This window comes from Phocoena sinus, chromosome 4 (genome assembly GCF_008692025.1).
Source record: "Phocoena sinus isolate mPhoSin1 chromosome 4, mPhoSin1.pri, whole genome shotgun sequence".
Taxonomy (NCBI): domain Eukaryota; kingdom Metazoa; phylum Chordata; class Mammalia; order Artiodactyla; family Phocoenidae; genus Phocoena; species Phocoena sinus.
In genome coordinates, this window is record NC_045766.1 from 63800237 (window position 1) to 63827639 (window position 27403).

A 27403-nucleotide genomic window follows, 5' to 3' on the forward strand; every position below is an offset into this window, starting at 1 on the left:
TTATGCTACGAATTGAAAGGGAATGACATCCCTTCATTTGCTAAATTAATCTGGAATATTGTGAGAATTTCAAATTTACTTTTAAGAGGTGACTCTTTACTGATTTTTGCATGTAAAGAGAGCAATTTGGTTACTCGAGGCAGCCTTAGTGGAAGCAGCCAATTTATTATTATTGGAAATCAACTTACCATAATGAATTTGCAATAGCCAATCTCCAAATGACCAATTTGCCAAATTGCTAGATTTGTTTTACAATTTTAGTCTTGCCTTGGCTTCGCACGTTTAGTCCTATTTGGGTGCATGTCCATTCCAGGTTGGTTTCACATTTCAGATACCAAACATCTCTTAAATCCTTCGTTTGCACATGTGAATGGTTGCGATTTCTGTTATATACCGTTCATTTTGCTGTGTCCCTACTGCCTCTGTCCCCGCTGCTGTCAGTGTCCCTCCCTGCCTCTGCACAGATGAATACACTTCAAGGATCTGTGTGTGCACATTAGAATTTTTCCTTTGACAAAGTCCTAGAAATGTCAAGGAATACGTGGATGTCTAAGACTTATGATGCAAATTGACAAATCTCCAAGTGATCTGCAATTATGCCAATTTACATTCACACCACCTGGGTGTAAGACACTGGTTGATGGTCTTGATCTGAATTATATTCCTACCATCAGTGATTGAAGCTGCATGTTTCCCACACCTGGCCGACACCAGGTGTCATCGCTGTTTCTCATCTTTTCCAACACACAAGGTTAAAAATGATGCATTGTTTTTTAACGTACGTATCCTTGGTTATTAATGAAGGTAAACTTTTTTCAGGATTAATGACCATTTTAACTTCTCCAAAAGATCTGGTCATGTCCTTTGTCCAGTTTTTTAGTGTTGGGCTTTCTATGGCCAACACTAAATATTGGTCATATTGACCCTACATCATATTCTTCCCAGTTTACCCTTTTTACTTTATTTATGGTGACTTTTGAGAATCAGTTTTTATATTTGTCTAGTCAAATTTAGACATTTTTCCCTTCCTCCTGGTTCCTTCCTCTGCTTTTCACCTACAAAAAGCCTTCATCATCCTGAGAACTGATGAATGTTTTTTATATCCTTCCAGCTTATTTCTTTAATTTAAATGTTTCAATGCATTTGGAACTTATATTGCTACATAGTGTTCTCTACCTTAAAAACAAAACTTGGGCAGGATGGGCTTAAACAGGGAAGACTTCTGATAAGAATGGCACCTGATAAGCATGGCAATATGGATGCGATCTCGAGGCCCTCGAACAGAAGATGTTATTAGGTCTACTTTATTCCTCCCCTCTGGACCCGGAATAGTGTCGAGCCAGCAGCTGCAGTTTGTGTCATATACTGTCAGCTTTCTTAGGCAACATCACATAGATCAACTGTAATGTCAAACAAGCTGGATTAAAGTATACTCTGAAATAAGCAACAAAGTTCACAATCACCAAAGTATAGACTCAAAAACGCTTTTCAAACCTTCCTGCCCAACTTATACATATCTGGAGTTTTAAAAGTTAATTACCAAATTTGTCCTAAAAATTTAGCTGTGCTTACCTAGCAAAATGATGCCAGAAAATGTAGAGGAGGAGTTTAGTTCTTCCTGGGATTCTTTGCTCTCCTCATCCTCCTCCCACCATAATTTCTCCATGCTTTTAAAAAACATAAAGAGAGCGGAAAGACTGTTATGATTTGCTTTTACAAAAATGGGATTATACTATCACCCTATAACTTTATTTTTTCAATAACAGTCAACCCTCCAGGTCAACATATATATGTGATATATTCTTTTTGATAGCTACTTAATATTAAACACACACACACACACACACACACACACACACACACACAGTGTTAGTCTGCTTAGGCGGCCATAACGAATACCATAGACTAGGTGACAAACAACAGCAGTTTATTTCTTACAGTTCCGGAGGCTGGAAAGTCCAAAAACCAGCCAGTTTGTTTCCCTGGTAAGGACTGTCTTCTTGGCTTGCAGATGGCTGCCTTCTCACTGTGTCCTCACATTTCAGAGAGAGAACGGGGTCTAGTCTCTCTCTTATAAGGTCACTAATCCCATCATGGGGGCCCCACCATCATGACTTTATCTAAACCTAGCTGCCTACCAAAGGCTCCACCTCCTAATACCATCACCTTAGAGGTTAAGCCTTCAATATATGCATTTGGGAGGGATACATTCAGTCCGTAACACACACACACACACACACACACACACACACATTTAAATCCTAGAATGAAATACTGAATAACTTAGCCTGAAAATTGAGCCACATCAACTAACTGTTTTTTTTTTTCTTTTGGATTGTGTTGGGTCTTCGTTGCAGTGCGTGGGCTTCTCATTGCGGTGGCTTCTCTTGTTGAAGAGCACAGGCTGTAGGCACATGGGCTTCAGTAGTTGTGGCACGTGGGCTTAGTTGCTCCACAGCATGTGGGAATCTTCCCAGATCAGGGATCGAACCCATGTCCCCTGCCCTGGCAGGCAGATTCTTAACCACTGCGCCACCAGGGAAGTCCCTAACTTTTAAATTTATATATATAATTTAAAAACATTTTATAAACTGTGTTTTTCAAGTATATAAAGGCTGTAAGGCTTTAAAAAAAACTGTGCTTGGGATTTTGTTGAAGTCAGTGTATTAAAAAAAAAAGACACACACAATGATTTTTACTTTTTAAGTAAATAAAGTGTGTCTCTTCTAGACCAAAAAAAAAAAAAAAAGGAAAAAAATTGGGCCACAAATGTTAACAGAAGACAGCATTGTGTAATGATTGAAAATATTGCTAGAGTGCTAGAGCTTAAAATAATTTCTTAATATTAAAAAACTCAGAGAAGCGAGCTAGAAATCCAGATAATTTTCCTATTCACATAATTTAATCCACATAACTTCTATAGTGGTACTAGCTCAGTATTTCTATGATTCAAGGTTTGGCAGGCCAATAAGATTGTGTTTAAAGGAAATGTTTAAGTTTTACTTCCTACTCTTCCTAGAGTCTATATATTATGACTTGAGGCTTAGAATTACTAGTGAATTTTGCAGCTGCTAAACAATAAAACTGAGAAAAATATAAAAATAAAAATTATAGCCTGGTTTTCTTTTCCCATTTAGAAAAGGAAATGAGCCCAACCAATAGCCAAATATTTTAACATGCGTACAAACAAAGTTTTGTTGTCAAATATTTGTGCTTTTTGAGTGTAGCTCTCACTTGGTCAATGTATAATTAAAATGTCAATATTCTCCCCTAAAAGCCCTTATGGTAAAATATATGATTTATTACACAGTGTTAATTAAGCTCCTATGTTGTACTAATTCATTTTCCAGGTGGTAGCTGGAAAAAAATATTCTATTGTGTTCACGGCCAGGGAAACCACATGTTCTAAGGAAAGTAATGAAGAGTTGACCAAAAGTTGTGAGATCAATAAACATAGTGTGAGTAGTAACGCAACCATCTTACTTATTCCCTGGAAACCTATATGATGTTTTATGCTTGTTTATGTATCTCATGAATAACACTGTTCTCTCTTTTGGCTTCTGTTTTCGTGGATAGTTAATTCTAAACTGTAAAGCTGATGTTTACGTGGTACCTTGGGAGAAAAAAATTTACCCTACTGTCAACTGTCAATCACTTGGACAGGTATGATTCTAATTACAGTTGGTTTGGGTTAGTTATGCTCATTCCAAAAAATCATATTTTGGGGTTGAAAATGAACCACTATTTAAGTGAATTGGGGGACTATCTTTTTAAAATGCGGAGAGCTCTCACATTTCTGTGCTGATCTCTTTTTTTTTATGACTAGAAAGGAGAGCAGCGGTCCTCTTAATCACTTCTCAGACACTGTCAGTGCCCCATGGGTCCACAGGCTCTCTTAGTGAAACACATCCAAGGAGCTTGGGAGAAACACAGGTCTCATACTCCACTCCACATTTCCTGAATCAAAAGCTGCATTTTAACACAGTCCCCAAGGGAGTCATACCCATATTCAAGTTTGAGAAGCATTAGTTTGCATCATTTTTTTAATTCTTAAAAGAACCCTCGGAGGTAAGTAATACTTTCCCCACTGTCAAGGTTGAGACACTAAAAATTATGAAGATGCTAAAGTCCTAAAGTGAATAATAACTTTCTCAAGTGCTTCCTCCCTCCCAGGCACTGTACTGAGGACCTGACACATATGTTCCTCCTGACAACTCTATGAGGCAGGTGCTTTTATCATGCCTATTTTACACATGAGGAAAGTGAAGCTAGTGGTGCTCGGATTCAAATCTAGGTCAAATCAGAGCCCACTCTGTTCACCAAGATGCCGGTAACTAGTAGGGTCTGGCTTGTTTGACTTCAAGGACCATGCTCTTTGCATCACCAAACAGTGCCTCCGACTGCCACGTCCTCATAGGTAGTGAAAGTGTAGGTAGAAACAATCCACAAATCCATATCTTCAATGCAAGTTGCCTCCGCTCCCTTTGTTCTCATTTAGGTTTTCGCCATGTGTAGGTATGTATATACTCTAATACAAACATTATACAAAGGCTGTGTTTCAAGCTTATGAACATATATATTCTAATGTGTTTCAGTTCAGCAGAATGATTGTGGTATATGCTGCCTATATATTCCATTCTTAAAGCCAGGTAGGGCCCTTTTGGATAAAAGCAGTGATTGTGCTAATAGAAATAGCATCAACTAATAAGTAATATGCTGTGGCTTTACAGAATTATAGCCTTAGAAAGTACCCTAGAGATTATATAGTTAACCATCCAGTTTTTCCAGATAAATAAAAAATTCTCTAGTTTAGAGTATTATTAAGAAAAAGAATCAGTATCTACAAATTATAAAATCAATCAAAAAAGGAAAAATATTATTCATTTTCATCCTTTTTGGATTATTATTATAATATAGTACTTAAAATCTGGCAAAGACATGACCCACTGTAAACTGAGATAGCATTGCCAGGTCCCTGTCCCTTCTTTCTTCTTTGATAGTGTGGTTTTCACAGTAATGCATTCATCTTAATATCTCCTGTTTAGACCACACTGATGAAAAGGCCTCCAGGTTTTTCACCTTTCCGATCAGTACCAGTGGAGAAAACTAAAGAAGGAACAATCGTAAGTCCACCCCACACTTTCCTGGCACCTGTTCAAGATGAAGAGCGGGATTCAGGAATAGAACAAGGACCCACTCATAGGCATGGCTGGGGCTATGGAAAGCAAATAAAACATGGCCTTGGCCATGGCCATAAACATGAGCATGACCAAGGCCATGGACACCAAAGGGGTCATGATCTTGGCCATGGGCACCAAAGGGGTCATGGACATCAAAGGGGACATGGCCTAGCCCATGGACATAAGCATGGTCATGGCCACGGAAAACATAAAAATAGAGGAAAAAACAATGGAAAGCACGATGGTCAAAGAACAGAGTATTTGGCAAAGTTTTATGAAGATAGTACTACCTCTTCTTCACAGGTACAAAAGAAGACAGAAGGGCCAACACCCCTCCCTTCCCTAGCCCAGCCAAGTGTAGCCAATATCTTTCCTAACTTTCAGGACTCAGATCTCGTTGCAACTGTGATGCCTAATACACTACCACCTCCCACAGAGAGTGATGATGATTGGATCCCTGACATCCAGATAGAGCCAAATAGCCTTGCATTTAAATTGCTTCCAGATTTTCCAGAAACAACTTCCCCCAAATGTCCTGGACGCCCCTGGAAGCCAGTTAATGGAGTGAATCCAACTGTAGAAATGAAAGAATTTCATGATTTCAGTCTCTCTGATGCTCTTTATTAATTTATGCAGCTACGGGTATTTCCTTAACATCTCATCATCCCCTCTCCCCATTGTCCAAATATCCTGATATAATACAACTAAGACCATGAACGTTCAGAGCAGCCTAGAGAGAAATGGTGAGACTCCTAATGGGGACACCCTCAATCTCTATGGACGACATAAAGCTGTGCGCAGAATTCAAACTCCTTTCTGAGTCTTCCTCACAAGTTTTCTCAACTAGCACAGAAAATGGACAAACTAATGTGACTCGTGGCCTACTGCAGTTTGCTTTTCTGATAACGAATGTGTACCTTAAAACGTACGTCATCAATTTTCATACAAAGATTCTTGACATTTTGAATAAACTGTGACATCTGGGCCCTGAACACATGTGAAAATAAGGGAAGTCAAGAGACTGAATGCTGAACTTCTTAATGGGGAAAAAACAATAAATAAAAACCTCCAGAGGTCAAAGAGGGACAAGAGAGAAAGACAGACTGGCCACAGGCAGGAGAGAAAAAGTAAATTAATTGACTTTCTGTTTCCAAAATGGGCTAGTTATATTAAACAGTTACTCCCACTTGACAAAGCTATTCTGATAATTCTCCTTCTGGGTGACAGTGTTTCTTGTAAGTCAGTAATTTCTGTTTACTCATTAACTGTGCTTTGCAACAGGGCTTTCAAATAGGAGTTTTCTGTTTGTTTATATGTTGCCAGGGCTAGATTGAGTAATCCTTAGTGTTTAGTAGCTCTGAGTTTAATGATAAGGATGCAAAGCAGAAGAAGTAATACAAAGGCAGGCCTGCTTAAGGAAATCTTTTTTTAATGATTGATAAGGGAATATCATGCGACGTGATGTAAATTTTGTTTACTATACTTACAGGAATTTTATGAGAAACTCCTCTCTAGCCTCACGTTATAACTGCATTTTTTTTTTGCTACAACACTGAAGTGTACGGACTTTGCAAAAGAGAATAATATGATTATCTTTAGTTGCCTGATAATGTGAGGGAGGCATATATTTTATAACCCTTGCTGTGCTTTTGCCTAGGGAAACAGGTAGGGCTTCATACAGCTACACTCACTTGTGGATGCGTGTGTCACTGCTCCTTCAATTTACTGGATGCATTTGAGCGTCTGAGTTTTTATTTCATTTCAAATATTATCTGTACTTGCAAATAAAGAACCTATGATGTCAGGAAAAAGTCTCATCTTGTCAACTGGTGGCTTCACTTTTCTCTTCTTGCATGATAACATCAGATTAATGGAGTTTTACTATACTTACAGAGGCACATAAAGTCTTGCGAGTACAAGGGCCGACCTCAAGAGACAGGGGCAGAACCAGCATCTGAGAGTGAGGTCAATTGACCGGTGGGCAGAATCTCCACACCTGGCACAATTGCCCCGACAACCTCTGTCAGCAGCCCTGCGTGGAAGGACAAGATGGGATAGAATTTAAATAGAGAAGAATGCCGTTTTATCCCTCTGTGGCTGGGTAAAATAAAGTTCCAACTTGATGTTCTCCCTCCTAGTTAATTCAGTGGTCTCCTTTCAGTCACAACCAACCTGCAGCAAAGTCAAGCTGATCAGAGAGCGGGCAGTAGGGCTCTGCCCTGGGAGCTCACAGCCCAGCCCCGAAGCATTCTTACTCACCGAGAAAGGATCCCTTTGGTGGGGCTTCCCCACCACAGAGACCTCGTCACAGGTGCCCAATCAAGGGTTAGTGGGTTATGTTTCTGCCACCAGTCTAAGGACTCTCTTTCTCCCTTCCCTTCCTCCTCCTCCTGATTCCCAGCCCAAAGCTGAGAGAAATTCGTCTTGTTTTATTATTATTTGTTATGATCCAGGTAAATACCAAAAAAGGAAAAAAATCTTTTGTTAATATGATGTCTACCAACTTCTCATTATCAGAAAATATTAAGTTTCAAAAAAGTTGAAGGAAAATGTAAAATTATCTTTCTGATCCAGGTAAAGGAAAAAATAGAAAACCAGTAGAATAAAAAATAAAAGATTTAAAATTTTCTGTAGCAAAACACATTTATTGAATGCTCCTTTTCGTGTGTAACTTAGTCCTCACAACCACCCTGAGGTCCCCGTGATCACCTTTCTTTTACAATGAGGAAACTAGCTCACGGAGCCCTGCCCAGGGTCACAAAGTTAATATGTGACAGAGCTGGCATTCAAACTCAGTCCTTGAACACCTTTACACCATATTATCACGAGGCTTTATCATCAATGTTGTCATTACAAAAAACACATCAAGATAATTTCTGATTCTGAGATGATTATTATTTCGCTCCAAAACCTTTATGAAATATCTCATTGTGGCTGGTACTGTTCTGAGTCCTGCTCATGGTAAACTAGAATGGAGTCAAGCACAGGCATTGGCTATTTACCATAGTCAGTCCTGAGAAAAAGAGAAATACTTATTATTTTTTTTAATATTGAATTTTTATTTAAAACATCCCACTCCATTGTACTATCCAGATTGAAGAGAAAGTCAACAAAGAGAAACCTGTGCAATCATTTTAAAGAATTACTGAGTAAGGGACTTCCCTGGTGGCGCAGTGTTTAAGAATCCACCTGCCAATGCAGGGGACACGGGTTCAAGCCCTAGTCCAGGAAGATCCCACATGCCATGGAGCAAATAAGCCCGTGCGCCACAACTACTGAACCTGAGCTCTAGAGCCCACGAGCCACAACTACTGAGCCCATGCGCCTAGCGCCTGTGCTTCGAAACAAGAGAAGCCACCACAATGAGAAGCCTGTGCACCGCAACAAAGAGCCAATGCAGAAAAAAAAATAATAATAAATTTATATATAAAAAAGTCATTATGTATTTTTAAAAAAAGAAGAATTACGGAGTAAGATGAAGATGCCATCAGTAAGATGACAGAAATTGACGTAAGCCTTCTTTTTTGTCAGTCTTAGTTTAAATACCTGCCGGCTCATCACATTTTGGGGGTTCCCTGGGTCCTCAGAGCACGAGTGTGGTGATTGGGTGCTTCTACTCATCTTTAGTTGACTTGTGTTCACATATTCAGTCTATGGGAGCCTCAAGGCAAAAGAAGAGAAATAAAATTTAAAAGACATAAATGCTTTCCCTTGAAGAGCTTACAATCACTTTGGGAAGCCTAGACGAAAGCATATGAAACAGACATTTAATCCAAGTAGGATTTTTGTGGAGCAGTGAACCCAACTAATGTGACAGGAAGATGCTGAAGAGATGGAGGGACCAACTTGGAAAAGATAAAATGAAGCCCAAGTGGGACGGCTTTTAAAAAAAATTTTATTGAAATACAGTTGATTTATAATGTGTTAGTTTCAAGTATACAGCAAATAATTGATATATGTGTGTGTGTATGTGTGTATATATACATATATATATATTCTTTTTTAGATTCTTTTCCATTATAGGTTATTACAAGATATTGAGTATAGTTTCCTGTTCTACCAAGTGGGAGTTTATATTGAAGTAGGCAGTAGAGCACCTTTTACATGTCCTGAGCTAAGACAGGCTAAAAGAGCATTTAAGACCCAGTATGCTGAAGATTCTGGAGAGCACTGATTAGATGAGACAAGACTGGACTCAAGGCAGTGTTCTGGGTATCTCCAGACCATCACATCTCAGCAGAAGAATGACCACTCTCAGGGCTGGTATACAAAGTCTACAGGTCTCACTTTACTCGACAACAGGAAGTATTTCCACCTCAGACCCTTGTTAGATAAAATAATCATGAATTTCCTGAGACCCAGCACCTACCTTTCACTCTTCTGAAGTATCTACACCCTCTGCCTACTCCCAAGCCAAAGGCACACCCATGTTCATGACCTTGGCTCTGGAACCACACAGCTTCATCCATTTGTGCTTCTTTTTTTTTTTTTTTTGCGGTACGCGGGCCTCTCCCTGTTGTGGCCTCTCCCGTTGCGGAGCACAGGCTCCGGAAGCGCAGGCTCAGCGGCCATGGCTCACGGGCCCAGCCGCTCCGCGGCATGTGGGATCTTCCCGGACCGGGACACGAACCCGTGTCCCCTGCATCGGCAGGCGGACTCTCAACCACTGCGCCACCAGGGAAGCCCTAAGGTAAATCTTTTGTATCGTAATCCTCACAGTGGTTCTGCTTCCCTGATCAAACCTTGACTGACACCAGCCTTTTCCCTCCATCATTTTTCATTAGGGGAACACATTCCATTGGTCTTAAATGCAGAGCCAGGCCCAGCAATGCAACTGCTTTTGAGCATCTCTTAGGAAATGAGTACAGTCTGTTCCTGCTCTGAGGAGATCAGTTTCGTGGGGGACACAGACATATAAAAATATATATATAAATCAGCATAAAGTTTACAACGGTAGGTGCTTAAGGAGCAGTGAGAGCAGGAAGGAAGAGTTGAGTCTGAGAGGCTGCAAGCAACCTGAGGACAAGCACCTGTCTCATACAGCATCGTATCCCCAGGACCAGGCACAATGCCTTGAAGAAAACTAGCACTCAATCGACAGTTCTTCATTTCTTTCTTTCTTTTAAAAAAAAATTATTTATTTATTTATTTTTAATTTTGGCCGCGTTTGGTCTTCATTGCTGCGCACTGGCTTTCTCTAGTTGTGGCGAGCAGGGGCTACTCTTCATTGCAGTGCATGGGCTTCTCATTGCGATGGCTTCTCTTGTCATGGAGCACAGGCTCTAGGTGTGCGGGCTTCAGTAGTTGTGGCACGTGGCCTCAGTAGTTGTGGCTCACGGGCTCTAGAGCACAGGCTCAATAGTTGTGGCACACGGGCTTAGTTGCTCTGTGGCATGTGGGATTTTCCCGTACCAGGGCTCGAACCCGTGTCTCCTGCATTGGCAGGTGGATTCTTAACCACTGCGCCAACAGGGAAGCTCTCTTTTTTTTTCCTTTCTTTTTTTTTTGCCCACACCATGCAGCTTGCAGGATCTTAATTCCCCAACCAGAGATTGAACCCAGGCCCCTTCTGTGGAAGCATGGAGTCGTAACCACTGGACCTCCAGGGAAGTCCCAACATTTCTTGGTTGAACTAAACTGAATTTGTGTATGGCACAGTGTCAAGCCCTAAGAATATGTACGGCATTGAACAAGACAAACAGTTCTTGCCTTTACTTAGCTTACAATCTAGTGCAGTGGTTCACAAATGTTAGCATGCCTCAGAATCTCCTGGGAGGCTTGTTAAAACCCAGATTGCTGGGGCTCACTTCCAGAGTTTCTCATTTGGTAGGTCTGCTAGGGGGCCCTGGAATTTGAGTTTCTAACAGTTTCCCTGGTGCTGTTGGTCCAGGTACCATACTTTCAAAACTGCTGGTGTAACCGTTCCCCACCTGGCAGGCTACACATTAGAATCACTTAGGCAACTTTCAAACAATGCAAACTTTGCCAGGAGCATCAGCCCAGACCTGTTAAATCATGTTTTAAAAGCTCTGCAGGTGATTTTAATCTGCAGGTCAGCGTTGAAACCACTGATGTTAGTGGTAGCAGTTACCATTTATTACTTGCTTGCTATGTACTGGACACCCCATGAAGAGCCCATACACATGACCACATCTGCGAACCCCATTTTACAGGTAAGAAAACCGAGGCTCAGAGAGGCGAGATAAACTGGCTAAGATCACACAGCAAGTGTTAGGAGAAGAGGCAGGATTGAACCCAGGTCTTTGTGACCCCAGAGTCCACACTCAGAAGCACGAATGACTGTGCCACATGGGCCTGAGAAACTGAGCACCTGATTTGAATATTGAATGATGAGTAGAAGTGCTGCAGGCAGAGAAAGGGGGAAAGCATTTCAGGCAAAAGTACTGAGCTCCACATTTCTGGAGGTGCTGAAGGAGAGGCCAGGAAGTTAGAGGTATTCTGGGAAGAGTCTCTGAGCTGGGTAGGAGGGCAGGACAGGATGACAGGGGTGGCCCATCCTCCTCCAAGATTCTAGAATCCTATAATGAGGAAATCTAGAACTGATGGACCAAGAGTAGAAGGAAAAAGACGTGGGCAGTGACATTTGCCCAGGTGCCCTGCAAGAGTAATAATGAGCAGATGCCTCTCTCCTGCATTTTTTCTCTCTGTTTTGAACATCTACTACCACTCAGTGCCAAAATCTTATTTACCCCCAAACAACTTTATGCTAGTTCTATATGATAGGTAAATATTAATAAATAAAAGCCAGGACATGTAACAGGAAAATGTAGGACTAACATGGAGACTATTCACATTTAAATATTCATTTAAATGTTGAATTTCACTATTATTTTTCTCTAAGGTTGATGATATCTCTATTCTTTATTTTATATACTATTTTATAGTACATACTTTAATGCTTAGTATGGAAAATTTAGAAAACACAGAAGAAGTTAAAGCCGGAAGTAAAAACTCCTGTAATCTCACCAGCCAAAGGAAACTACTGTTGAAATTTTGGTTATGACTTTCCAGAAATATTTTCTCAAAATGCCTGTAGGTATGTGTATTCCAGAAAGGAAATCATGCTGTAAATATAACATATAATCTCTATTTTTTTATTCAACAAGTATGACCATTTTTTATGCCCTTAGACTTGATTTTCATAAGTTCCTTCATAATTGTGATAAACATATGAATAACTTTTAATAATGATACACTGCTGAAAATCTTAGTAAGAAAATTCAGTAAGTATGGTATTTGTTGTTGCTGTTACTGTACTGATATTACAAAAGGTGGATCCATACGATAGGTGGAGACCCATCTGTGAGTAGCTGACTCAAAATAGTCCTTTCTGAATAAGTGTTTCTACATTTGAGAGGTGATTCAGCTTAAATCTTATTCAGGTGAGTGAGGATTTTTTTGTGAGTGTCCAGCCCCAGTAAGAAGCAAGTTTTCCCTCACCGCCAGGAAAAATGAGAAACGAAATGAATGACTGCCAGTGGCCCTCACCCTTCCCAAGGGTATCTTTCCTCCTTTACAGGGAACTGCTGACCCCCAGAGGATAAATGCAGAAGTGAAAGTCTTTACCGGACACCATAAAGCTCTTAGAGGAAAACATAGGCAGAACACAGTTTGACAATAAATCACAGCAAGATCTTTTTTGACCCACCTCCTAGAGAAATGGAAATAAAAACAAAAATAAATAAACGGGACCTGATGAAACCTAAAAGCTTCTGCGCAGCAAAGGAAACCATAAACAAGATGAAAAAACTCTCAGAATGGGAGAAAATATTTGCAAATGAATCAACGGACAAAGGATTAATCTCCAAAATATATAAACAGCTCATGCAGCTCAATATCAAAAGACCAAACAACCCAATCAAAAAATGGGTGGAAGACATAAATAGACATTTCTCCAAAGAAGACATACAGATGGCCAACAAACACATGAAAAGATGCTCAACATCACTAATTATTAGAGAAATGCAAATCAAAACTACAATGAGGTATCACCTCACACCAGTTAGAATGGGCATCATCAGAAAATCTACACACAACAAATGCTGGAGAGGGTGTGAGAAAAGGGAATCCTCTTGCACTGTTGGTGGGAATGTAAATTGATACAGCCACTATGGAGAACAGTATGGAGGTTTCTTAAAAAACTAAAAAAGAACTACCATATGACACAGCAATCCCACTACTGGGCATATACCCAGAGAAAAACTATAATTCAAAAAGACACATGCACCCCAATGTTCATTGCAACACTATTTACAATAGCCAGGTCATGGAAGCAACCTAAATGTCCATTGACAGATGAAGGGATAAAGAAGATGTGGTACATATATACAATGGAATATTTCTCAGCCATGAAAAGGAACAAAACTGGGTCATGTGTAGAGATGTGGATGGACCTAGAAACTGTCATACAGATGAAGTAAGTCAGAAAAGAGAAAAACAAATATCGGTATATTAACCCATATATGTGTAGTTAGAAAAATGGTACAGATGAACTGGTTTGCAAGGCAGAAATAGAGACACAGATGTAGAGAACAAACGTATGGACACCAAGGGGGGAAGGGAGGGTGGTATGAATTGGGAGATGGGGATTGACATATATACACTAATATGTATAAAATAGATAACTAATGAAAACCTGCTGTATAGCACAGGGAGCTCCACTTCACTGTACAATAGAAACTAACACAACATTGTAAAACAACTATACCCCAATTTAAAAAATTAAAGATTGAAAAAAAAAAAGAAGTGAAGGTCTTTATAGGAAACTCAAGGCCACTGGGAAAAAGGGCTTTCTCTTTTTAATGAATACATTTGCATCCTTTCTTTTCCTTTTTCTTACAGGGCTGCTGTATTATTTCACTTTGCCTAAGAGCTTACTGATTCCTTTTGTTATATGGCCGTGGTTACTTTTCTATGTGAAAGTCCATATGTACCCAGGAGGATGTAGGACCCCAAAAGGGACTCTAGCTTTTCTGAAGCCTTTGGCAGTAAAAGCTTTCTGTTCTGGCAGACCAGTGTAGATATGCCACTAAAGACAGAGGACAAGAGCCTCCCTTGGTGCCTTTGCATTATATAGGATGACTCACCCATGGAGGAAATTAGAAAATAAAGTCCAGTAAAATATCTCAAATTTAATGGGACTCCTATAATTGGTGACAAAATACCACTAAGACTTTATGAGTCTAGGGGAAGGGATCATAAAGATTTTCAAAAAAAATGAGACATTACGCCTGAGGAAAAAATCTCCAGGCTGTGAGGAAAGATAGATACTGGGCTGTCACTCAAGTGCCCAGCAGTAAACTTATACTCTATGGCCTATAGAAAGGCATCAAGTAGGTTAACGTGTAGTCTTCAGGAAATTGAAACTTAAAAAGTCTTTTTCCTAGGAAAAGGTGCCTTCCAAGTGGAAAAGTTTAAGTTTTAGATGAGAGTTAAAACTCTGAGCAAAATAAAACTTAAAACATATAAATTATGATATAAAGATAACTAAGTTATTAATGAAAATTTAAAGAGTATGTCTATTGTTTTCTAATATAAACACTCTCAAAAACATTTTTAGATGAGAAAAAGGAAAATTTAACGTTCATTGAATGACCTCTTGTCTCTCTTATTTATAACATAAAAAATAGAGGTAGGAAAATTGACGACAAGCCAACAATGAGTAGTTACAAAAAGGGAAAAAAAAAAAGCAAATACAGGAGACCCTTTCCATTTGTAAGATGATGAATTATAAAGACACAGCTTCCTGGGACTTCCCTGGTGGCGCAGTGGTTAAGAATCTGCCTCCCAATGCAGGGGATGTGGTGTTCGATCTCCGGTCAGGGAACTAGATCCCACATGCATGCCGCAGTTAAGAGTTTGCATGCCACAACAAAGGAGCCTGCAAGCCACAACTGAGGAGCCCGTGAGCTGCAACTAAGGAGCTCACGATCCGCAACTAAGGAGCCTGCCTGCCACAACTAAGACCCGGTGCAACCAAAAGAAAAAAATATATATATATAGAGAGAGAGAGAGAGAGAGAGAGAATGATTTTTAAAAAAGACACAGCTGCGCCCCCCGGGGGAGGAGAGAGGGAGCGAGGCCGCGCGCTCCGTCCCCTCCCCCGGGGCTGCCGCCGCCACCGCCGCCACCACCTCCTCGCCGCCTCACCCTGGCGGGGCGGGGGGGGGGGAACAGCAGGCCTCCGGGCCCTGGCACCGCCGCCCGCAGGTTCAGCAGATGAAGGCGTCACTGAAGGGTTACCTACACTTCAGAGCACTTCTAGCACCAGTGCTCACGCAGATGATGATGATCACAGGACAGAACGGCCAAGTCCAAATGGTCCAGATAGACCTTTTCAGTGTCCAACATGTGGGGTGCGATTCAGAACCTGAAACAGCACATGCTCACCCACTCAGGAATTAAACCATTTCAGTATGACCGCTGTGGGAAAAAGTTCACCAGGGCTCACTCGCTAAAGATGCATCGCCTAAAGCATGAAGGTAAACGCTGTTTCCGGTGCCAGATATGTAGTGCCACTTTCACTTCCTTCGGGGAATATAAACACCACACGAGGGTTTCCCGGCACATTATTCGCAAGCCTCGGATTTACGAGTGCAAAACATGTGGCGCCATGTTCACCAACTCTGGAAATTTAATCGTGCACCTGAGGAGTCTGAACCATGAAACGTCAGAGCTAGCAAACTACTTCCAGAGCAGTGATTTCCTAGTACCGGACTACTTAAACCAGGAGCAAGAAGAGACCCTTGTTCAGTATGATCTTGGAGAACACAGTTTTGAAGACAACTCCTCTGTCCAGATGCCTGTGATTTCACAGGTCTCCTCGACCCAGAATTGTGAAAGCACTTTTCCCTTGGGGTTTCTTGGTGGGCTGACAGAAAAAGAGGAGGAAATGCCAGGGCAGCCAAAGACCAGTGCTTGTGCCGAGGCAACCAGAGAGGACCCCCCAAAATCAGAGCTGTCTTCTGTAACTATTGAGTAATTTCATGGTTTGGCTTCATTTTCGATTTTTGGAAAGTGCCTGTGCTTGGTCTTGTACATTTGAATTTAATTTAACTTTATAAGCAAAAAAGCATTTGGGAAAGAATTTCCCTTTTTACTTTGTAAGGTCTGCAACTGATGTTTTATTTTTCATGACTGAGAGATTGCTTCTGTAAGTGCACAATAACATGGTGTTGAAATATAATAGAAACCTTGAGGCTTAAGGAGAACCAGCTGACTTAAAACTGGTATCAGTTTCCTCTTCCATTATCAGGAGTAGGTTAACAACAGATCATTAGGTCAAGAAGAAATCAGGTGGTTATTGACCTTCCTGAAATGAAAGCGTACACCAGAAACATATTACTGAGTGAATCTGGCAAATGGCCTGAATATCCTATATCCTACACACAGGATATTGTACAGTCTTTTGTAAAGCCTGTTGTTTTTGGAAGTATTTATGGTGAGCTTTCTTAAAAATTATTAGGGTATATACTTCTGAAATCCCACGTGTTTTGTGTGGTTTTTTTTTTAAGCTTTGTCACTATAATTTTTCATGGTGAAAATTTGGTATTGGGATAGGTATTCCCTGTACCTTTATAGTACCACTCCTCCAAATAATCTTTCTTCTGTGAAAGAAGGCAAAGAAGCATGGTTAAGGATAGTCAACTTGTGCGTGAAATGACCAGGAACAGAGAATATAGTGTGTGAATCGGCTTCATAGGAACTCTTTCATACAGCTTTTCTGGATAAAATTATTGTTTACCTGGTCTTTGAATGTTAATGCCTGGCTAATTGGGTCATTGCCTAAATCAGTTTTCTCTTGCCTATACTTGGCATGATCCCATGAAAAGGAGATATACTGGAGATGTTCTATATTTTATACATAGGTTTGTGTATTGTTGAGGATGTTTTTATTCTGCTGTTTTGGACAAAATAAAGAATTCTCTGTTAAGGCTATATTCTTTTTTTTTTTGTGGTACGTGGGCCTCTCACTGTTGTGGCCTCTCCCGTTGCGGAGCACAGGCTCCGGACGCGCAGGCTCAGCAGCCATGGCTCACGGGCCCAGCCGCTCCGCGGCATGTGGGATCTTCCCGGACCGGGGTACGAACCCATGTCCCCTGCATCGGCAGGCGGACTCTCAACCACTGCGCCACCAGGGAAGCCCTAAGGCTATATTCTTAACCCAACTGAGATTGTTTACAAAATACCCATATGACAGTGATAAATTGTCCTTGCTCCAAAATATTTTAAGACATTGCCAAATGTCATATTAAAAGCAGTTAGGATAGTTTTTACGCAATGTGAGCAATAATGTAGAAGTAGAGGAGAGTCTATAAAATGTTGATCTATGACTCAAATCTATTTGGGGAAAAAAAAGAATTGTTAAGACTAAAGAAAAACTAAAAACCTTAAATTATTGACTATTACCTCTTGCTGCTAAAAAAAGAAAAGAAAAGAAAGAAACTTCGTGGTTTATAGTCGAAATATATATGATACTCTAGACTGGAATATACGTTTTTACCTGGTGCCATTAAAGCATCACTGACCTTGATCCTAAATATTCATGAGTCCATGAACAATGATCTTTTGAGTAACTCTTTTTTTCTATGTATATACCCAAAGTTTAATAATTATGAAAACACCTGATTAGGTTAGAAAAAGAAAATACAGTTTCTTATTCAAAACACAAGATCTCAGTTTTGTCTGGGTGCTAGTCGTTAATAATAAAATTTTTCTAAGTTATAAGAAAAAAAAGGACACAGCTTCCAACTGAAAAGACTTTAAAAAATCCGTTTAATGAAGATTAGAGTTTCCATATTACTTTTTAAATGCATGAATAAAAAGTAAAATATAAGCTAAGTTTATGTGATACTACTCAAATACTTTAATAAATGTTTTATGTATTCTGGATGTGAAAGATAGCTACATATCTTCTCCTGGTTTTGCTATATGAGAAATAAAAATGCAAACAGAGCAAATGTGAGAAATACAGCATTTTACAAAGTGCTAAATTAAATGAAAATTCCAAAATTCTAAACACTTGCCTTATAAATTACTATTGCTTAAAGTATATAAACATGAATATGGGTGTACAACTGAGTTGTGTTTTTATCTGAATGATTGGTGTCCTTAGAAACTGGTCTTGAAAACCTCAGATGATATTGAAATTTATGAGAACCTGGAGAGCTTCTCCACTTCCCTTTATGTGTAAACTTATAAGATGTGATATCTTTCTAATAAAAGTTTTTAAATAGTATTTAGTGAACTTTAATGCCAACTTAATATATTTTTCTAAAATCTTAAATTGTCTGTGGAAACAGACTAATAGTTTATTGAGAAACCTAGTTAAGAATCAATATTTACCTGGGACTTTGAAAAACATTAAAATTCAGAGTGCCAATGGACTTCCCTGGAGGTCCAGTGGTTAAGACTCTGTGCTTCCACTGCAGGGGGCCTGGGTTCGATCCCTGGTTCCAGGAACTAAGATCCTACATGCCCTGCAGCGTGGCCAAACAAATAAAATAATAAAATAAAATAAAATTCAGAGTGCCAAGAACTGTGAAGAATCTAAGATTTTACTCTAATTTCAGCCAACAAGCTAGCCTTCCACAGTTTCATGGACGGTGGCAGAAGACACAGGACACCTGGGTCAGAGATAGTATTACTCCCAGCAATCCCAGCATTTCACCAGTCCCCTAAGTGCCATTTCCCACAGAGTGACACAGAGAGGGTCAGGGGGGTACCCGTATTGCCCACACAGTGGATTGCATTATAGGAGAGGAACCCTGAATTTGAAGAACACAAATATTTTATAATGAGCAGTAAGCCCACCTGAACTTTGTACTGGAGGGAGACATCACTACGATGGGCAATAAATAAAAACATCCTTTGCTCTGGAGGAAGACACAATCTCTATCTCCTGGTTGCTCACTGTACAAACATCTTTGAAAGAGAGTCCAGAGCAAAGTTAATCATTGCTTCTGCTCTTATGATGTGCAGAATCATGAGAACCCCATGGAGAATGGTCTCCCAACACAGAGAGAAATAAAAAATAAAATGCATAGCTCCTACACAACACCTATGCATGGTTTTATATATGTATTCTTATTTATGTGTGAACACTTTTTTCCTTCAGAATACTCAAATTAAGATTAAAAAGCATATAAACATCAAATTATGATATACTTGATAAAGTTGTTTTAAGAGCTGGAGTTTTAAAGATTTAAGTATTGTCATTTAAACTTACAGGACTATATATGTGTGTGAGTGCATATCAAAGTTATATTAAGGTTAATAATTTAAAAAAATTATATATAAGAGAGGAGAGATGACTTGCAGTTTGGGAAAAGAAAATTGGTCTCTGGGTATGTCATCTATTGTCAACATGAAGCAGGTAAAAGTTCTTTGCCTAAATTATATTCTGACATGGGAGCAGAGATTGTCAAACCTCTGTGTGTGCCCTCACCTGTTTTGCAAGTGTGCCAATATTTATACTGATCCTTGTGATGCTTTTGAGTGCTCCATGATTGTACCCAAGTTCCTGACTGCTAAAAGAATTATTATGATTTCCACTGTTATCTCTCTATGGCTGTTATAAAATATCCACTTCTAATTTTTAGTCACCTTTGCTATTATTTGTATCAACTCTCCAGTCTCTTAGGGCTACTTTTTCATATATTACCCATTTCTACAACTTGACCCAAAATTCAGAAGCTTTGGACACTCACAGGATGTCATTTTCATCTAAACTGTCTTTGCTGCTCCCCAGACTAACAAAGATTTGCTCCCTCGCCTTGTCCAGTTCAGCACTTGCCAACAAGGAAGAGAGTCCAGGAGTGAATGGGCATGATCTGTATGCTGCAGTTTTTTTCCAGACTTGCCCTGGAGTCTTGTAAAAGCTGCCCTTTTTTTTTTTGCCAGCCCCTCAATGTTGAAGAGTTGTTATGAGTATGCTCTCGTGATTGCAAGCATCTATTTAGGGTGAGTGGAAACAGCCACAAAGAGAGGTAGACACAATGACTATCCGCAAAAGACTTCTAAGGGACAGTTTATTCCCAGGTTTGGAATACCCTTGTCTGGTAACAATAGTTGGATACACTTCGCAGGAGAGATTGTAAAAGAATTTTGTTTTAAGGCCCTACACGTATATAGCAATGCCTTCATTGATTTTTCCATCTTAAATTAATCAAGGGTAATGTTAAAATAGAAATCTTAAAGAAGAAGAAAAAGGAGAAGGAGAAGGAGAAGGAGAAGGCAGGGAAGAAGGAAGGACCACCCCACTGGCTAAAGATTTTGAAAAACTGGATTAAAGTGGCCAGAAATATTGTCTATAGCCAAGAAGCAAGTAGCAGAGGTTACCTCTGGGGAGAGGAGCTAGAGGGAAAGGGTATGAGGAAGACTTCTTTTTCACCATTTACCCTTTCGTTCTTTTGCATTTTGTACAAAGTTTATAATTGCTTATCAAAAAGTTCATATAATAACACTCTTCCAAATTACAATGTCACATACATGACCCTTGAATTACATTTCTTGCAGATATAACTGCACATGTGCAAATAATGATGGGGGAAACCTGTTCATGGCAGCATCATATGTAATAGAAAAGATGGGAGGTATCTAAATATCCATGAAGGGGATGAGTGAAAGGAACTGTGTACATCCATACAACAGGATAAAATGCAGACCCAAGAAAGGATCAAGAAGCCTATTATGCACTGATACAGAATGTGTATCTCCAAAATATATTAAGTAAAAAAATAAATTAATAAAAGAAAAAGATACAGAAGTAAACTATGCTATCACTCTCTGTAAAATAGACATGCATTTCCTTGCTTATGTATTAACAAGTATACGTAAAGGATACAGAGGAATAATATTATTGGTTGAATCTGGGGAGAAAATTAGGTGGCAGTAAGACAAGAGTAAGAGGATGGCTCTTCACTATATACACTTTTGTACCTTTTAAACTTTAGATATTATAAATATATTACCTATTCAAAAAATAAAATAAGCATTTTTTGAAGGGGATAATAGTAAATGTTACCAATTTCAGAAAGCCTCATCCATAGGCATTTTCTACACCTCCACCAAAGTTCAATGGGTATCCCAATAAAATCCATTTAGGCGATCTCTGAAATTATCCTGAGACTATAAGAAATAGAAAGAACATGGCAACTGAATTATTCTGTAGAGATAAATGAGGAAACCCAAGTAATTTTCTGCAGATGAAAACTTTTTTCGATATATAAGTATACATATATCAGAGTGCTCTTCTTGCTATGAGTTTTTTAAAACTTTTAAAATTGTGATATAATTTTAGACTTACAGAAGAATTGCAAGAATAATACAGATAGTTCTTGTACACCACCTTTCACCCAGCTTCCCCTAATGTTAACATCTTGCATAATCATATTACAATTATCAAAGATAAGAAATTAGCATTGGTGCATTACTACACCACAGACTTCATTCCAACTTCCTGTGAGATTTTAAATTATGTTTCAAAACCTACTTGATTCAGGCGGACTTCCCTGGTGGTGCAGTGGTTAAGAATCTGCCTGCTAATGCAGGGGACATGGATTCGAACCCTGGTCTGGGAAGATCCCACATGCCATGGAGCAACTAAGCCCGTGAGCCACCACTACTGAGCCTGTGCTCTAGAAACTGCGAGCCACAACTACTGAAGCCCGCGCCCTCTAGGGCCCGCCTGCCACAACTACTGAGCCTACATGCTGCAACTACTGAGCCTGCATGCTGCAACTACTGAAGTCCACGCGCCGAGAGCCTGTGCTCCACAAGAGAAGCCACCGCAATGAGAAGCCTGTGCACCACAACAAAGAGCAGCCCCTGCTCGCCTCAACTAGAGAAAGCCCGCGCACAGCAACAAAGACCCAACGCAGTCAAAAATAAAAAAATAAATAAAAATAAACCTACTTGATTCAAAAAGCAAGCCATTAAGAACATAAACATTATTTCTTTGTTACACAGCAAAACAAATTGTATTTTTGGTCTTTAGATTTTAATTTTTGTCACAAATATTTTTTGTAAATGTTCAAAATAGCTAGATAGTATTCTGAAGATTTTTAAATGTTTGTATAGGTGTACAATAAGGCAAACTGAATTCATGTTGGAAAAAGTGGCATCTGTAGAATTGTGGATTTGGCTTAAGGGACTTAAATTATGGCCTGAGAGAAGTATTCATGTTCATCAATTGATCACAAGCTTTTGCTAGTCAAAAATTTGTGAATTAGCCACTTAATTGAAGAGATTTCAATTCCATTCCTGAGTCTACCAACAAACGCAGTGGTTCTCAAAGTGTGGTCCCCAGACCAGCAGCATCAGTATCAGCTGGGAGCTTGTCAGAACGTGAATTTCCAGTCATCTGTGTTTTAGCAAGCCCTGGGTGATTCTGAAGGCTAAACTTTAAAAATCTCTGATTATAAGTGTTTCAATGACTAAAAGGAGGGGAGAAGGAGAAGGGAGGAACTAATAGAGAACAGGAAATTCTCAATGGAACATTCAACCTGCCTGCTTGTTAACAGGAAGGTCTTGGTTCAAACTTTACTTGTTTGTTTCCAAGAAATAGATTGTACTTCATTTCTCTTAAATACAGACTTACCTTTTCTATACATCAAGGTTTCACCTTTGACCTGAGTGAACTGGTTCCAAAGACTACAAAATGATTAATGTAGAACCTCTGCATTGATAACCTCTTCTGCCAGAAACCGATTTGATCACTTTCTCATTGGGAAATGAGTATAATAACTCCTCACTTTGCACAGTTCTGATATGCACACATTTCAGTCACAGCGGTCTAAATTAAGACCAGTCCCCCAATACCTGTAAGTAATGACATAGGAAAAACTTCACTATCCTCAAAGCACTAGGGAAATAAGAGATGTGTATCATGATCTGTAGCCAATCACATCAATTCTTTCAAAGTCTGTTGATGACTAGTCACCGTGCATTTGTTATTCAGTATACAGTTGCTGCTTTGTCTTCCAGTGATAAAGCCCACCTGACATTTTACAAAAGTGAATGACTGAAAGAATTGTCCAAGAAAGATTAAAGTGCAGCACCCCACCCCCCAAAAAAGGAAAAGTGATATCGCTAGAAGTGAAGTGAAATTGAAATTGATTAGAAGATACCGCCAGGGGAATGTTGACACCGCTGCCATTCTTGAGACTCCAGGCATGCAGCCAGGGGAACTTTGTAAAGGTGAACTTAGCGACATAAATGAGGAAAGTGGTTGTGACACCAAGGATGAAGGTGTGCCAGTGGAAGTGATGTCTACAAAATCCTTCATGTTGAAGAATCTTCAGAGATTTCGTAACATAGAAATCACAAAAGATAAAATCTTGGAAGCAAAAATAAGTTGTCAAATTGTACTCCCCTGAGAGGGGGGGAGCTATATAAGTGGATTGGTGGACTTTCAGGGAATTAGGAGCTGAAAAATTGTGTAGTAAGTTGGAAATAGTTTAGTTCAGAGATTGTTGTTGTATCTCGTACGTTACCTTTGCTGACAGAAAACCAAGTCACAATCAAGCTAAGAAGAGGATTATAACCCGGGACACAGATTCTCAGAAGCTCTGACAACTGTTCCACCGGTCAAGAGTTAGAGGTGCAGTTTTATACATTCCTGAGACAGAATTTATGTATGACATTTACAGGTTAGCATTGTACATCAAGTTCATCAGAGATGTTTTGGTCAGTTATGTGTGTACAGAGTAAGCCTTTGGTCAATGTGACCGCCTGTATGGGATGAAAAAGAAATATTAATCTTAAAATTACCAGGCTGGTGTCTGAAGAAAGGGACCGTTTTTCTCAACAGTTGATTATATCGTCCTACTTTGAGGAGGTCTGGCTAATGTATCATGCTGATGCACATTGCGCGTTGGGAAAGGCCCACCACAAAGAGGGACGTTTTTCTTTTTTGTTTCCATCTTAGTTTGATTGTCTTGTCATAGAAAATTTGTGATTTTTCCTCATCACCTTTATCATCTAAAGTTTGATTTCTTTCTGGTTGTCATTCTCAGTAAGTTACTGGTCTGGTAATAATTAAATTATTGTCTTTTTTTTCTGAAATATATACCTATTTGTGAATTTTCTTTAGTAAGCTAGAATAGGATTTTGGGCTCTTCTCCCACATTTATGGTGGTTAAAAAGAAGGAAGGGGAGGAGAAAAAGGAGAGGACAAGGGAAGGGAGAGAGGGGGAAACTGGAGAAGAAGAGGTGCTCTGTTCACCCACCCATCCATCCCCCTTCCAGATTATTCTTTTATGGTATTTTATCTTTTTCTTAGGTATTCAGTTATTCAATGTCTTAGTCATTTTAAATTGTTCTATTTTGTGTTCTCTTTCAGATAGTCTTTCTAATACCAGAAGTTCATGGCCACTGAGTCCTACTGCTTGTTGTAAGTGCTGACTCTTAACAGGGTGAGTTGTTTCCACGTATGTTTTGATTATGATCAAAACGTATGATCTGTAGCAGGGCTTGCTTTTTCCTGAGAGAACCCATTGTGCCCTGGGTGAAGAAGAGTCCTGGCAGATCCATTCCCTGTTGACTTCCAACAGGAGTCTTGGGATGTCACTTGGACTTGGACACATTTTTATATTAAATTCCCACCTTGGGGTTGGGGGACTTCATTGGTAAAAGAAATTCAATCTCCAAACCTCTATGAGAAACTGGACTCTAAGATGTTAGCAATGGGGGAAACTGGGTAAGGGGTACATGGAGGAACTCTGTGTACTATCTTTACAACTTTTCTGCAAACCTAAAATGATTCCAAAATAAAAAGGTGATTTTTCAAAAGGGAAGCCCCTAGGTTAGACCCTTAGGTAGCCATGGAGTCAGCTTGCATGCATCCTGGTCCTGTGTTCATTTACATCTTCATTTTGTATATCTGCAATATCCCTTTTGCCTTGCAAGTTCAGCTATGAATTTAAAATAAATTTTGTTGTAATTCATCTAGCACATCTGAGAGTTATTACAGGTAGATTTTCAGATCATATCAGTCCACTACACATGGAACTTAATTTCCTATTTTCTCTTTAATCCACACAAATCAGGCTTTTATCCCCACCAGTGAAACTGGTCCAGTCAACCTTACCAATAACATTCATCCTGCAAACCCAGTGGTAAATTCTTAGTAGTCAGATACTCAGTCTTTTGTTAGCATTTGAACAGTTGAGCATGCCTTCCTTGAAACCCTTTATTCTCTTGGTTTGTCAGACCTTCCTCTTATTTCTTGTACTTCAGTGGCCTCTCCTCAGACTTTTTTGTGGTCTCTCTCCTTTGCTGACCTTCAGATGTTGAGCGCCTCTGGACTCAATCTTCCACCCAGTCTCTTATAATTCTGCACTCATTCCATGGGTGATATTATTCAGTACAGTGATTTTAAATATTCATATGCCACAACTCCCAAATTGAGATCTTAGGACCTGATGACCTGACTTTTTCTCCTACCCCTGCCCCCCTGCTTCAGGTCCCCAGACTCATTTATACAACTGCCTACTCAATATCCCTGCTTAATGTCAAATTTAATAAAGCCCAAACAGAACTCTCCATCTGGCGCCAAAAATAACAGATATGTTGTTCAGTATATGCCTGTGGTAGGCCTTGACCAGGTCTGGCGATGTAGCAGCAAATAGAAAACTAAATCACTGTGGCATAGCAAAACCTCTTTATGGGGACTTCCCTGGCGGTCCACTGTTTAAGACTCCGTGCTCCCAATGCAGGGGCATGTGTTCGATCCCTGGTCAGGGAACTAAGATCCCGCATGCCGCAAAAAAGAAAACCTCTTTATGGAGTAGTAGGTAGACCTTTGAGTGGGAACATGGCCCTTCCCCAATAATAGTGTGAGATGGTAAAACCACAGTTCTCTACATTGACCACCAAATTTCAAGTATACCTTCATGAGGGCCTTCAATCCAGAGATCTACTATTTTATCAATACTATCTTTGGAGAGTAAACTTCTAGACTAGCCGGAGTAAAGGAGAGAAAGTTGCCTAACTACATGGAGTAGGGGAGGAATTCCTGAAGTCTGCTTTTTCTTTTTTCTTTTTTTCTCATTTAATTTCACATTTACTCTCATTGCTCTGGGCTGGGAAAGGAAGGAGTTGTGAGTGTATAGAATTGCACTATTGCACTTTCAGACAGAATTGGGATCCAGGTTCTAACTTCCTTTGAGTTCAGGATCTGAATCAGAGTCAGAGGAGGTTGACTGCAGCTGGAGGCTGGGGGCTGCTAGGAAAAAGGCAGGGAACAGGAATGTACTTGACCTTGGAGAATTGCTGTTCCAGGGCTCCCATCCAGGTACCTGAGGATCCTTCATGTAGATCACATGTTGGGGCGGTGGGCACAGCAGCTCCCCAAAGAGAATATGACTGGCACAGGCCTGGGACTGGTATTCGGGAGGTAGGAGGCTGGCCACATGTGCACAGGGAGGATCTGAGAAGACATTGTCCAACCATCTGTATCCCAGGATCCTGTGAAGGGGCCTCTCCATAAGGACAAGGCCAGGGCTTGCTCCTTGACCTCTGGTTGGCCTCATGAATAGTGGAGTCATGCAAATTTATAAGCACTTGGAGACATTGTTGCCACTCTTCTTTATGCCCCTGTGCTTGCCACCCTGGGCAATCGCTTTTGGCTGTACATGAGTCTTCTCACCACTTCACATTCAAGGAATTCCCATTCTTGTAGGAAACTCCCGATTTCCTGGTCACTCTAAGGTTTAATTAACTGGCCTGTTGGCTTTTCTGATCCCTGGGTTTATTTTTCCTCCTTTACTTCCTGGGGGGTTGCCAATGATTTCAGCCTGAAGTGTCTATTTTAATTCCTGATAAAAATGTCTATTTTCTCTGCAGCCACAGGGTTCTAATCCAGGGGCAGCAAAGAGCTGGTGTCCAGGGTCTTTTGAGCATGGGCCGCTGCCTGTACGCCTTGCTCGGCCCTTGCAGTAAACCTTTCTCTGCTCCAAAGCCCGATGTTTCAGTTTGTGCGGCTTCACTGTGCATTGTGCACACGAACCCGGGTTCGGCAGCACAGGCACTTACTCTGGCACACTGGAATTCAGCAGAGCCTGGACGTGCCCAAGTATAGAAATGTGTTTGCTCCTCTCTGCTCTGGCCGTTTCTAACTGCTTTTTCAACAGACTTTCAACCAGTGTTCATATTTTAATCTCACATCCCTATATGCAAAAAAACATGGTCCTACCAATTTC

General features: G+C 40.1%; 2 protein-coding genes across 3 annotated transcripts in view; both read left to right on the forward strand.

Moving 5' to 3' along the window:
• Nucleotides 1–7310, forward strand: part of KNG1 (kininogen 1) — a 28347-nt gene extending 21037 nt beyond the window's left edge. Inside the window, exons 8-11 of one of the 2 annotated variants that reach the window (XM_032631693.1) lie at nucleotides 3351–3458; nucleotides 3577–3663; nucleotides 5046–5123; nucleotides 7074–7310. In XM_032631693.1, the coding sequence (XP_032487584.1) occupies nucleotides 3351–3458; nucleotides 3577–3663; nucleotides 5046–5123; nucleotides 7074–7154 (354 nt within the window). In that variant the 3' untranslated portion in view covers nucleotides 7155–7310. Of the gene's footprint in view, nucleotides 1–3350; nucleotides 3459–3576; nucleotides 3664–5045; nucleotides 6992–7073 lie in introns of those variants that run through there. The other variant, XM_032631692.1, reaches the window with a different exon arrangement.
• Nucleotides 7311–15582: 8272 nt separating this feature from the next.
• On the forward strand, nucleotides 15583–16198 carry LOC116753687 (zinc finger and BTB domain-containing protein 44-like). The gene has a single exon (XM_032631699.1). The coding sequence runs from the start codon at nucleotides 15583–15585 to the stop codon at nucleotides 16180–16182; it is 600 nt and encodes a 199-aa protein (XP_032487590.1). The 3' UTR covers nucleotides 16183–16198.
• The last annotated feature ends 11205 nt before the right edge of the window (nucleotides 16199–27403 follow it).

What these genes read in the sequence shown, in the direction of transcription:
- LOC116753687 (XM_032631699.1), top strand. Translation starts at nt 15,583, where the DNA reads ATGCTCACCCACTCAGGAATTAAACCATTTCAGTATGACCGCTGTGGG.